The 10,910-nt window shown below is 45.6% G+C and overlaps 1 protein-coding gene across 1 annotated transcript; it reads right to left on the bottom strand.

Annotated features, from left to right (window-relative positions):
* Positions 1,931 to 4,690, bottom strand: LOC110430451 (the record flags this gene model as incomplete). Its single annotated transcript, XM_021448133.1, has 3 exons — positions 3,583 to 4,690; positions 3,146 to 3,255; positions 1,931 to 3,061 (listed from the first exon to the last, which is right to left on the bottom strand). Coding segments are annotated over exons 1-3 (2,349 nt in total), but the record flags the coding sequence as incomplete, so codon positions are not given.

Genomic DNA, 10,910 nt, shown 5'->3' with positions numbered 1-10,910 from the left:
TAATTTTTTTCCATTGAGATTTTGAGCAGGAAAAAGAAAATAAAAGAATCACTTTGTTTTCCAATCAATCATCACAAAAGAAATGCTCCGGCATGAATGCAACATAAACATTTCTCTAAGTTTATAACAAATTTTAATTTCTCCAAATTTATTTATTTTCCTATAGTGAAAATGCTCACAAAATAAATTCATTTAAATTCATTTCATCTATTTAAAAGAAACAAAATTTTTGGGTGTTACAATTCTACCCCCCTTAAAAATAATCTCGTCCTCGAGATTGAGATGGTGCTTACTCAAAGAGATACGGATAAGATTGTCTCAGCTCATCTTCTCTTTCCCAAGTGGCTTCTTCTTCTTTATATCGGTGCCACTGCACTTTGCACATCTTTATAACCCGACTCCGGGTGACTCTTTCCGCCGTTTCTAAGATCTTGATTGGATATTCCTCATAAGTTAGATCTCCTTCAACTGTGAGTTCCTCCAATGGAATTTGTTCCTCAGGCACTCGCAAACATTTCTTCAGTTGCGACACATGGAACACATCATGAATACCCGACGTACTCGCAGGCAACTCTAACTGATAGGCCACTTCTCCACGTCTCCTAAGAATTCTGAACGGTCCAACGTACCTCGGTGCCAATTTTCCCTTCATATTAAACCTCCTGACACTTCTCATAGGTGACACCTTCAAATACACATAGTCGCCTATCTCGAATGCCAATTCTCTTCTTCTAGTATCATCATAACTCTTTTGCCGGGACTGGGCTACTCTCAAGTTGTCCCGTATTTTCCGCACTTTTTCCTCTGCATCTCTGAGAACATCAGGTCCAAATACTTGACTCTCGCCAGTCTGATTCCAAAACAGAGGTGTTCTACATTTCCGCCCATACAATGCTTCAAACGGTGCCATATCAAGACTTTTCTGGTAACTATTATTATATGAAAATTCAGCATATGGTAAACTAGTATCCCAACTGGTACCATACTGTAACGCACACGCTCTCAACATGTCTTCTAGAATCTGATTTACTCTTTCAGTCTGCCCATCAGTTTGGGGATGATACGCGGAACTAAAGTTCAACTTTGTTCCCAATGATTCATGTACTTTATGCCAAAACTGAGATGTGAACTGTGTACCCCGATCAGACACGATCTTCTTCGGAACTCCGTGCAGACTCACGATTCTATCCATATATAACTTTGCCAACTTTGCACCATCATAGTTGGTCTTAACGGGCAAAAAGTGAGCAACTTTAGTGAGTCGATCCACTATTACCCAAATTGAATCATACCCACGCTGGGTGCGGGGCAATCCAGTGATGAAATCCATACCTACTTCTTCCCATTTCCACTCGGGCACTTGCATTGGCTGCAACAACCCTGCAGGTCTTTGGTGCTCGGCTTTCACCCTCTGACAAGTATCACATAACGCTACATACTCTGCCACATCTCTCTTTAATCCATACCACCAATATTTTTCTTTAAGATCTAGATACATCTTGGTGCTTCCGGGGTGAATTGAATATGCAGAGTCATGTGCTTCACGCAGGATTGCATCTCGGATGGATTTCACTTCTGGCACACATATTCTCTTCCCAAACCATAGTGTACCATTTTCGTCTAACTTGAAACCCGGTGCTTTTCCAAGCACTACATTCTCTGAAATTTCTTTTAGTTTCTCATCTTCCAACTGACCTTTGCGGATTTCTTGCTCTAAGGTGGGCTCTAACTCCAATTCAACAGTGTTGTTCACTAAACCCAAATTGAGATGCGCTATTTCAGCTAGCAACTCTGTGGGAATGAAGGTCAATTGCAGCCCATTGGCATAACTCTTTCGGCTAAGTGCATCGGCAACAACGTTTGCCTTCCCGGGATGGTAATGCACTTCCAGGTCATAATCCTTTATTAATTCTAGCCAGCGGCGTTGCCTTAGGTTCAGGTCTGACTGTGTGAAAATATACTTCAAACTTTTGTGATCCGTATAAATATCACACCTATGTCCAATTAGATAATGCCTCCAAATCTTCAGAGCATGAACCACGGCAGCTAGCTCCAAATCATGAGTAGGATAGTTCAGCTCATGTTTTCTCAACTGCCTGGATGCGTACGCCACTACTCTTCCTTCTTGCATAAGCACACAGCCAAGGCCTAGGCGAGATGCATCGCAATAAATAGAGAAGGTTTTGCTCAGATCTGGTAAGGTCAACACGGGGGCTGTGGTCAACCTTTTCTTTAGCTCCTCAAAATTTTCTTGACACTTATCTGACCAAATAAATTTGGCACTCTTCTCTAGTAGGGCTGTCATGGGCTTTGCTAACTTAGAGAAACCTTCAATAAATCTCCTATAATAACCAGCTAGTCCCAAAAAGCTACGGATCTCACTAGCATTGGTTGGAGGCTTCCAATTTAGCACATCCTGCACTTTACTGGGGTCTACGGCTATTCCACCGTTAGAGACCACATGTCCCAAAAATGAGACCTCATCCAACCAAAACTCACACTTGCTTTTCTTGGCATACAATTTATTCTCTCTAAGCTTTTGCAAGACCAGCCTCAAGTGTTCAGCATGTTCTTCTTTGGTTTTGGAGAAGATTAATATATCATCAATGAACACTACCACGAACTTATCCAAATACTCCATGAACACCTTGTTCATCATATACATGAAGTATGCAGGTGCATTGGTCAGCCCAAATGACATGACTGTATACTCATACAAGCCATACCTTGTGGTAAAAGCTGTCTTAGGTATGTCAGTTGCACGGATTTTCAACTGGTGATAGCCAGATCGAAGGTCAATTTTGGAGAATACACATGCTCCTTTCAATTGGTCAAATAAGTCATCTATTCTAGGCAATGGGTACTTGTTTTTAATAGTGACTTCATTTAATGACCGATAATCCACACACATCCTCCTAGTGCCATCTTTCTTATCAACAAAGATTACTGGTGCACCCCATGGTGAAGAACTAGGACGAATAAACCCTTTTTCTTGCAATTCCTTAAGCTGTTTCTTAAGTTCCTCTAATTCATTTACCCCCATTCTATATGGTCTTTTTGCTATGGGTGCAGTTCCAGGTAAAAGCTCAATAAGAAATTCAATGTCTCGGTCTGGTGGCATACCTGGCAACTCATCCGGGAAAACATCGGGGAACTCGTCCACCACCTGGTCTTCTTGATTACCACCACTCAACTGATTCACTGTAGCAGTCGGCTGAGGCTGCACTGCCACATCCACACTTATTCTATCCCCACCTGGTGATGTCACCACCACAGCCCTTTCTTGACACTGTATTACTGCCCCATGCTGCTTCATCCAATCCATACCAAGTATGAGGTCAATTCCCATGGTTCTTAGCACAATAGGTTTCACCTTGAAATCTACCCCCCTTAGAGATATACTAGTGGAGGGGCTCCAGTAATTAGCTGGCATGGTGCCTCCCGGTGAATTTACTAGCATGGAATTTTTCAGTGCACAAAGTGGGATGCTATGCACTCTAACAAAAGCTTGGGAGATAAAAGAATGTGAAGCACCAGAATCAAACAGTACTGTAGCGGGGATGGAGTTGATGTTGAACGTACCCATCATAACCTCAGGTGCTTCCTGAGCTGTGTCAGTGGACACATGGTTTACTTTCCCAGAGAACGGAGGTTGAGCAGGCCTCTGATTGTTGTTCTGATTTTGCTGGGCTGGTGGATTCTGCTTCTTGGGGCACTGGTAGGCATAGTGTCCCACCTCTCCGCAGCGGTAACAGGCATTGGGATTGCCGCTGGGTGCTGCACTCTTGCCAGGAGCATTATTGGGCACTCCTTGGCGTGGTGCCTGATTGCTGACCTGATGCTGGGGGCGTTGCTGATTCTGGTTGCCATACTGTTGCTGGGGACGTTGTTGGTTTTGGTGATTGTGCTGCTGGTAGTACTGGGGACGCTGAGGAAACTGACCACGGTTCCACTGATTCTGTGGTCCTTGACTGCGCTGAGGGAATCCCTGCTGAGGGTACGCACGTGGGCGAGTGTTGCTGCCCGACGGCTGCCCCTGGAGCTTTCTCTTCTTTGCATCCATCTCCTTGCGCTTGTTGTCGATGACAATAGCGCGGTTCACCAATTCTTGGAAGCAAGGGTAGGTGTTGCTCATCAGCTGCAGCTGCAGTCCATCATACAGACCCTTCAGGAAGAGACGCTGCTTGTCAGAGTCCCTGGCCACCTCATATGGAGCATATCGTGACAGTTGTGCAAACTTGTCACGATACTCACTGACTGACATTGATCCCTGCTTGAGAGACCGAAACTCTTCTGCTTTTAGTTCTATCAGGCCCTCTGGAATATGATGGGACCTGAACCCTTCCGTAAACTCCTTCCAGGTGACTGGCGGAGCATTGTTCGGGCGTCCATATTGATAGGACTCCCACCACTCCTGTGCAGGTCCTTGCAGCTGACCTGATGCGTACAACACTTTCTCCAGGTCGCTGCATTGGGCAATGTTCAGCTGCTTCTCGACTGCTTTTAACCAGTCGTCTGCCTCCAGTGGATCAGAGGCATGGGTGAACACCGGAGGGCGTCCTTTCAAGAACTCCCCTCGCTTGTCACGGACTTGAACCGGCGGTGGTGCTGCTACTGGTTCATTGTTCATACGGTTCATCATGGCTTGCATCAAATTAGCTTGCATACCCATAAGCTGCTCAATAGTCATCGGCGGCGGTGGTGGTGGTGGATTCTCAGGTACACCACGTCCACGGCCACGACCACGGCCACGGCCACGTCCACGACCAGCGGCTGCTCCTTCGGCGTCCATCTGCTTCCAACAAAGATTCATGGCTTTTAGTGATCTTCCAAAAATAATTATTCATCGCTTATAATGAATAAAAACAAGTCTAGCAGTTTTCTGGACAAGTTTCAAACTCAGCAGGTCAGTAATCCGTGCTTATCTCAGAACCTACAGGTCCAAAAAGGAATATGGTATACATCGTTGGAAAGGTTAAGAAATTCTCTACAAACTTTATTCAGACCACATTCACTGATTCCAACAGTAACATAATCAAAATTATGATTTATCAGGTTCTGCTCTGGTTCTCAGTCTGCGCAGGTACAGCAGATTAAAACGGACATATCTCACAGATCCGAATAGATAATGAGGTGATTCCAGTTGGAGATGAAAGATATAGCAGTCTAGTTTTCACCATAAAAATTTCGTAATTTTTGACTGAACCGATAATGAGATACTGAATAAGCATCACAGACTGCTCCAGAAACAGTATGACTGAGACAAGATAAAGTAACCCAACCTCGAAATTAAACAACATTACTTCTAAGATTAAGATTTAGAAACATGCGGACAGGCCCACATGTTTCCACAATCAAACAAAACTCCAAATCATAAATGTTCATCAACACAAACAGCAACTCACTAAAGTTCACATGCCACACATTACTGAAATACTCGTGCTAGCGTCAATCTAGAAAGTACTGGGAAATCTAAGGAGCTCTATCCTGGAGAACGAACTTGCGGGGCTTCTTCTTGTAGATGGGTGGCTGTCCAAGCTGACCACACAGCTCATCCACCTGACGCTGGAGGCGCTTCCCCGCCTGCTGCGCAACACGCAGCTCCTGTCTCAGTGCCCCATTCATCTCCTGAATGGCACTTACGTGTCTCACAGTCGTATCCAGGGTAGGGTCGCCGGCAGGAGGTGCCAGGACATGCCATGTCTTGCCATCTGGGTCGTTGCGGGGAAGGAACCGGTACCTGTCCTCCTGCATAGCCTCAAAACGGCGGCCATGGTAGTGAAAGTACGCGGCCTGAGCTGCATCCTCCATGCTCTCGTAGGCGGAAGCACGTCTAACCCGGCTCTCGTGGATGGACTCCACCTCGTCCGAGTTGTCGACGTTGTTCCGAGCTGTAATGATCACCTCGGCCTTCCAGTAGGTGTTCTCCAACGGGTGCTTGTGCTCCGAGCAAAGGTAGCGGACGGTGGCGGCAAACTCCGGGTAATAGCTCGCCAACACACCCGTGAGCAGAGTGTGGTAGTGAGCGTCCTCGTCCGCCTCCATGAACTTGTTCCTGGAGGTCCATCCCATCTCCGGAACAACCTGAGGGTACTGAGGCGTCGGTGCTGAACCCGTCGACGCGTGGGGTGCAGGCGCAGGTGGTGCAGGTGCAGGTGGTGCAGGTGGTGCAGGCGCAGGTGGAACTGGAGCGGCAGCCTGCGGGATCGGTACCGCCACTGGTGTAGGAGCTGAAGGCGTAGGCGTAGGGGACCCCGTGTCCATTGGCTCCTCCTCCTCGCCGCCACCAGAGGCGACGACCTCGGGCTCAGGTACGGGTGCTGGTACTGGTGCAGGTGCAGGTACTGGAGCTGGTGCTGGTGCAACTGCCGGAGCACGGGCGGCGACGAAGAGGGCACGGTACGCGGCTGCGCTGCGACGAGGCATCTATAAATTTTGTTTTAAGAATTAGAATCAATATGTTTACATAAATAGAACAGTGAGTAAGAATATAAACTTTTAATAAAATAACAAGAAAGTAAAGTGAGCAGTGAAATAAATAAAGTGAAAATAAGAACCCTAAAATCGACTGTTTCTACCTAGGTTTGCGTCCTACAGTCAGCCTTGCTTTGATACCAATTTGTCACACCCAAATTTAAGGATAAATTTGAGTACAATAATCTCATGTGCGCCCCAGGAATAGTCGCGCACACAAGTCGACAAATTACAAATGTATCATAACAAGTGTCTTACAAAACGTTATTACAACACAAATATATCAAATTCTGCGACAAACGGAAAATAAACTCATACTAGCTATGAAAGATAACTCCAACACAGGGACGACCGACTGGGGGATCACCAACCTAGAAGTCCTCAGGAAATTCCTCGTAGAAGCTGCCATCTGCTACCCATCCGGGATTTTGTCAAAAAGAAAGATAAAGACAAGCGTGAGTACATCTCGTACTCCGCAAGCATAACATAGGAATTTATGCGGCTCAAAGAGGTCAGACACTGGCTACTGCAGTTAGCATTTTAATTGGCCAATATTTTAATCCTATTTAATCATCAATTATGCTTAAGCTCCCAATTAGCCCAAATGAGTACATGATAATAACACCGTTAACCTTCACGGCTAACACTATCACCATCACGGTTAAACCACATTAATCATCACGATCAATGCGTCAGATTTTCATTAGTTATTCCCCATAACCATCCACACCCAACTATTCTGTAAGGGTCCAAGGCCGCTCATGTCCGAGAGCATGGCTAGTATACCAGTTTGATCAAACTCTGCGCAGAGGTGTGCACTTTTCCCGTAAGTCGTGTTACCCATATGCCCGGGGTTTGCAAGACCCACTAACACTACCAAGGTGAGCGGGCAGGGAACACTATGAAGCCTTCCATAGGCCACGTCTAACCAGTTAGGGCCGCGAGGTTTCCTCGGCAGGCAGATATAGAGAACCCCCCTTTCCTATGGCACATTTCCATCACGGCTATACACATAGGAACAGAAGCAGTTCTATTCCCAAAGTGGCAAGCCCCTCTTGCGCCCTTTCGGGTAACCTCTAACCAGCTAGATGAGATCCTATTACTGAGCTAAAGTTAGAGCCATATAACCATCACGGTTGCACTGTAAGTCCCAGATTGTCGCTTACAGAGAAGTCCTTACGGAGGGTCTAGGTCAACTCGACCGAAGTCAATTGCACCATAGCCCTTTTTCCCAACATTTATCATCATATTCATTAAAGTCAGAGTGATAATAAATTCTCAATTAATTAAAGCACTAGCAAAGCTACCCACATGCATTCTACCCATAGGTGTCATAAATATATAGTCAGGTAGCTAGGATGTCCTTAGGGTTACCAAATTAGACACATGCAGATGCGTAATTAATTAAGTGAATAGGTGTACAAGGGAAACCCATGTTATACTTGCCTTCAGTGAAGGGGAACTGCTGCTGGTCCTGCTGCTCCTCGTAGTAAAATGGATCACCCGCGGACACGTCACCGTCTGCGCTCGATCGGTACCACACAACAACACGCATCCAGGTTCATTCATACAAGCAAACAATCATTTAATTAGAACAATACACCAACAGATCAACAATGAAATAAAATAATTAAAAACAGAACCTACGATTCGCTACGACCACATAGATACGAAGATCACGAAAATCGGAGCTAAAACGACCAAGTTACGACTTTTTCGGCGATTTCCTATAGGCAATTAATTAATTAAACCTAACCCTGAAAATAAAAAGTGGCAAACTACAGAAACAGCAGTACTATCATGTAGAGAATTTAACTACGAATCTAACGCAATTCGAACGGGTCAAATCGGAGCTATAACAAATATTCTATGGCCAAAACAAGTTCAGTGGCAATTCTGTAATTTCCTGAAAGCGTATTTTGACCTAACCGACGGATAATACGTTTTCTAACAGAGAAAGCGTATTTCACTCGAAGGCGCTAAGGACTGCGGCTCGAAACTTAAATTCCAGGGGGGTTCTTTAGCAAAACCGACCCGCGAAGGGGTACGGTGCGCTGAGGGTCGTCGATCTCCTGATGAACGGCCAAGATTAGAAGGGGGGAGGGGAGAGAGAAGGGGGCGGCGCGCCTGGCCGGAGGGGAAGGAGGGCGCGGCGGCGCTGCCATGGCCGACGAGGAGGAGGTCGCCGGAGAAGTTCGCGAGAGGGCTACAGGCCGCGGTTTTCCGATCCGAAAGCTTCTAGAGAAAGAGGAGGATGAGGGGAACTCGCTCCCGGCCTCGGCGCGACCGGAGAGAGCCCGCCCTGCCCGCTCCATGACCGGCGGCCATGAAGCTCTCCGGCGAGCATGGCCAGGGCGCTGGAAAGCCCCAATTCGCTCGGGAATTGGATGGGGAGAGAGCGGGAGGGAAGAGGAGGCTCACCAATGCGACGAAACGCGGCGAAAAGGGCTCCAAATGGAGGAACGACGCGCGGCGGCGCTTGTTTCTCCGGCAACGGTTTTCTGCGCGAGAAGGGAGGAGCAGAGGCAGGGAGAGAAGAAAATGGGGAGGGGGAGAAAGCTCGGGCGCGCGGGGTTTTCTCCAACTTAAAGCCGAGGCGCGGGGAGGGAACGTGGGGGGAGCGGGGTGGGCGCGGCCTGGCGGTTTCCAACCGAGAGAGAGGAAGAAGCGGGCGGCGGTTTGGGGAAGAGAGAGCTGACAGGCGGGCCCGGCCTGTCAGCGGGTGAGAGAGAGAGGGGGAAGGGAGGGGGAGGCGGCTGGGCCGGCCCAAGAAGGAGATGGGGCGCGCGGGGGGGGGGGGGGGGGGGTTTCTTGGCCTCCCAACCCAAAAAAGGAAGGGGAAAAAAAAGTTCCTTTTTTTTTCCTTTTTTTTAAAAACCAAATTTTTTCCAATTGAGATTTTGAGCAGGAAAAAGAAAATAAAAGAATCACTTTGTTTTCCAATCAATCATCACAAAAGAAATGCTCCGGCATGAATGCAACATAAACATTTCTCTAAGTTTATAACAAATTTTAATTTCTCCAAATTTATTTATTTTCCTATAGTGAAAATGCTCACAAAATAAATTCATTTAAATTCATTTCATCTATTTAAAAGAAACAAAATTTTTTGGTGTTACAAAAGGTGGGACATTTAGTCCCGAAACCTTAGCCCCGGTTCCGTAGCCGGGCCTAAAGGCGCTTACGGCCCGGGGCTAAAGCCCTTCCCTGTACTAGTGCTCTTATCTAATGAAACTTCTTCATTTAATGACCCTACCAAGTCAGCAATTTTGCTTATGTGACACCTTATTTAATGTGCATGACACTCTCATGAAACATACATTGAGATTGACCTATAGCTAGTTGAAGATTTGGCTAAAAAATAGGAACTAGGATTTTTTTTGGCTAGCTAGAAACTAGCTCTTGTATCAAACGGACTCTAGATAAAGAGTCTAACAAAAGACTAGCATAATATGCTCCTCGCTAATTAGTCAATATGTTGTTAAATTGTTAAATTTATTAGTAATACATTGTTTAAGAATGTATACGTGCATGTCATTGATTTCAGATATTAATTGCATAAGTTATTTGGAGCAAGATGGTGTTTAAAAAGCATGCATAGATGGAGTTAAAAAGGCAAATATGTGTAGATAGAGTTGAACAACATAAGCTACCTTAGCTTATAATTCGTGATAAATTTTAGACATTCGATACATTGTACTTTTGGACGAAGAGCCTTTATGATTTAAGATAAAATGTAAACCTCTGATACCTTGTATTTTTAGGATCGCGCGAGGACGTATGCAAAGAATTGTATTCCAAAAGAGTAGTGCATTTCAAACACCTATGCATGCCGGCATGAGCCTCTCACTCTTTTAACATATACCTTCGCATGACGTTAGAGCATCCCCAACCGCTTTTGCATAGTTTGTTTGATAAATAAGAGAGTTTGCCAAGTCCCAAATAATAGCAAAAGTGAAAAAAGACAATCTCTAACGGTTTAGCATTAATGACATGGAAAAAAAAACTAGCAGCGGGAGGAGGGAGTAGTTGCGCGACCACGCGTGGGGGCGACAGATTTCGCGCGAGGGACGCGATGTCAAGCACGGAGGGGCTTGACATACATGCGAGTTCTTCTCCTCTGTTTGCCAAGTTAACAAATTGTAAAGCTCAATTGTCAAACCGTTGGATAGATATATTTTTAGACTTTTTTGTAAATATATGAATTGCAAAGTTTATTTGTCAAACAGTTGGGGATGCTCAGAACAATACATTTCAGGCCTCATAAACCGACATGTAAAATATTCTTAAAAAATGGCATGCAAAATGGAATATGGTTTATATTTCCTAAATGGTATATCAGGTTTTCACGATAGATTCGTATCCACGCAATTTTTGTAACGTGGTGTTGACTACATATGAGTGCAAGATTTTGTCCCATGTGATACGAGAAAAAA

The sequence above is a fragment of the Sorghum bicolor genome, chromosome 9 (genome assembly GCF_000003195.3).
Source record: "Sorghum bicolor cultivar BTx623 chromosome 9, Sorghum_bicolor_NCBIv3, whole genome shotgun sequence".
NCBI lineage: Eukaryota > Viridiplantae > Streptophyta > Magnoliopsida > Poales > Poaceae > Sorghum > Sorghum bicolor.
This window is presented reverse-complemented; position numbering and strand designations above follow the sequence as displayed.